We start from the raw sequence: 1,634 nt of genomic DNA on the forward strand, positions 1-1,634 counted from the left end.
TGGCCCAGTATTGCTTCCTCTCTGTTTAAAATTGGTCCTGAACTTGGCATTGCCCGATCCATTTGCACTCAATGAAGTGGACTCCATAACTAATTTGTTGTTTGGTTTGACTTCTCTCTGTTTTTCTTCATGGATAAGGATAGATAAAGCCTATGCTATGTTGGGCAACGGATCCATCATCATATATTGCCTCTCACAAATGTATAAACTTCATTCAGGCCTATTAGGAACTGGATTAGTCTTCAATCCTGCTTACCTTTGTGCATATTTGCCTTTGCACCACAGGTGCATTGGCAATTGCACTGCCCATGTGCACTCAAGGTGTTCAATTCATCCCAAAGTCGTTTCATTTTTGTGTAATACCCTGTGATGTCTAAAACCCCTTAACTAAGGTCACTAATTTCCTTTTGCAGTTAATAAAGCTTCGCTCCATTAGTCTGATTATATCTATCTTCTAACTCTTGCCATAACTCCTTAGCGTTGTTGACAAATTGTAGATTATCAGCTAGATCCTTTGAGAGTGAATTTAAAATCCACGATGTAACCATATCATCGCAACGAGCCCACTGATTGTAGGTCACTTCATCAAGGTTAGGTTTCTTACACTTTCTTGTGATGAATCCGACTTTGTTCTTTACTGACAAAGCCCTAAGGACTCCTCTTCTCCAGGATCTGTATCCAGTTCCGTAAAAAACGACAGGAACTAGCGTCATTACGGCACTCTCCGATGGGTGCATGTATAGTGGGTTAGTCGAATCCAAATTACCAGTTGTACTTTGAGTTTCCTTGTCTCCAGCCATCGATTTTGGTTGATTGTTAGAAAATCGTAGCAATTGATTACTCAATTTGAAGAAATTAGATGAAAATTTCCAAAAGCCGTTCCATCAAGGCGTGAGCTCGTACTTTCCAATTTTGAGAATCGAGAAGAGAAATTGATGAAATTGGGGAAGATTTATGTTGAGAAATTAGAGCTATGCTCTGATACCATGTCGAAATTAGAGCTAAAATGGCAGACCAACCTCCATTGTTGGTTGTCCTCAAGCTTCTGTAGAAGGAGAAGGGGAAGGTTCGAGAGATGAAGAAATTGGGAAAATTTTCTGTGTATTATTTCATCTGCTAACTTCAGTATATATACACTTGTATAGAAAAAACAAAACTAATAACAGCTAATTATCAAATTACCCTTGTAACTAACTAACTAACTGATCTCAATGAACTAACTAATAAATACAATACACCAATATACTACAATTCTATAATCTCAATAGATGATGGGTGGCAAATGTGCTTAAAGGACATATGCAATATCTCAGGTAAATTATACATCTGCAAAACATAGTCGGGCACTTGAGGAAGCAAACTTATCTTCTAGTGACGCATTTTACGAATGTACTGGCCCAAGTCTAAAATGAACAATATTATTGGTGCTTTTCGCATTTACAACAAGAAATAAGAATTTAATCGCTAATAAAATTTATTTGAACAAGAAATTTTGGGAGTTGCTAATTTTACAATGATTAGTCGGCAACAGGTAGGAAAAATAAGGGGTAGCGACTAATAAAATTATCAGCATGACCTTATAGGCAATATGAGAACTACTTTACTTCAAGAATAAGCAAACGAGAATTGGTCAC

The 1,634-nt window shown here is 37.1% G+C and overlaps 1 protein-coding gene across 1 annotated transcript; it reads right to left on the reverse strand.

The window, feature by feature from the left end:
* Positions 1 to 413: 413 nt before the first annotated feature.
* Positions 414 to 800, reverse strand: LOC142172572 (uncharacterized). Its single transcript, XM_075236222.1, has one exon. It carries the CDS (start codon positions 798 to 800, stop codon positions 414 to 416), a length of 387 nt encoding a protein of 128 aa, XP_075092323.1.
* Between the last annotated feature and the right edge of the window lie 834 nt (positions 801 to 1,634).

This window comes from Nicotiana tabacum, chromosome 18, assembly GCF_000715075.1.
Source record: "Nicotiana tabacum cultivar K326 chromosome 18, ASM71507v2, whole genome shotgun sequence".
Taxonomy (NCBI): Eukaryota; Viridiplantae; Streptophyta; class Magnoliopsida; order Solanales; family Solanaceae; genus Nicotiana; species Nicotiana tabacum.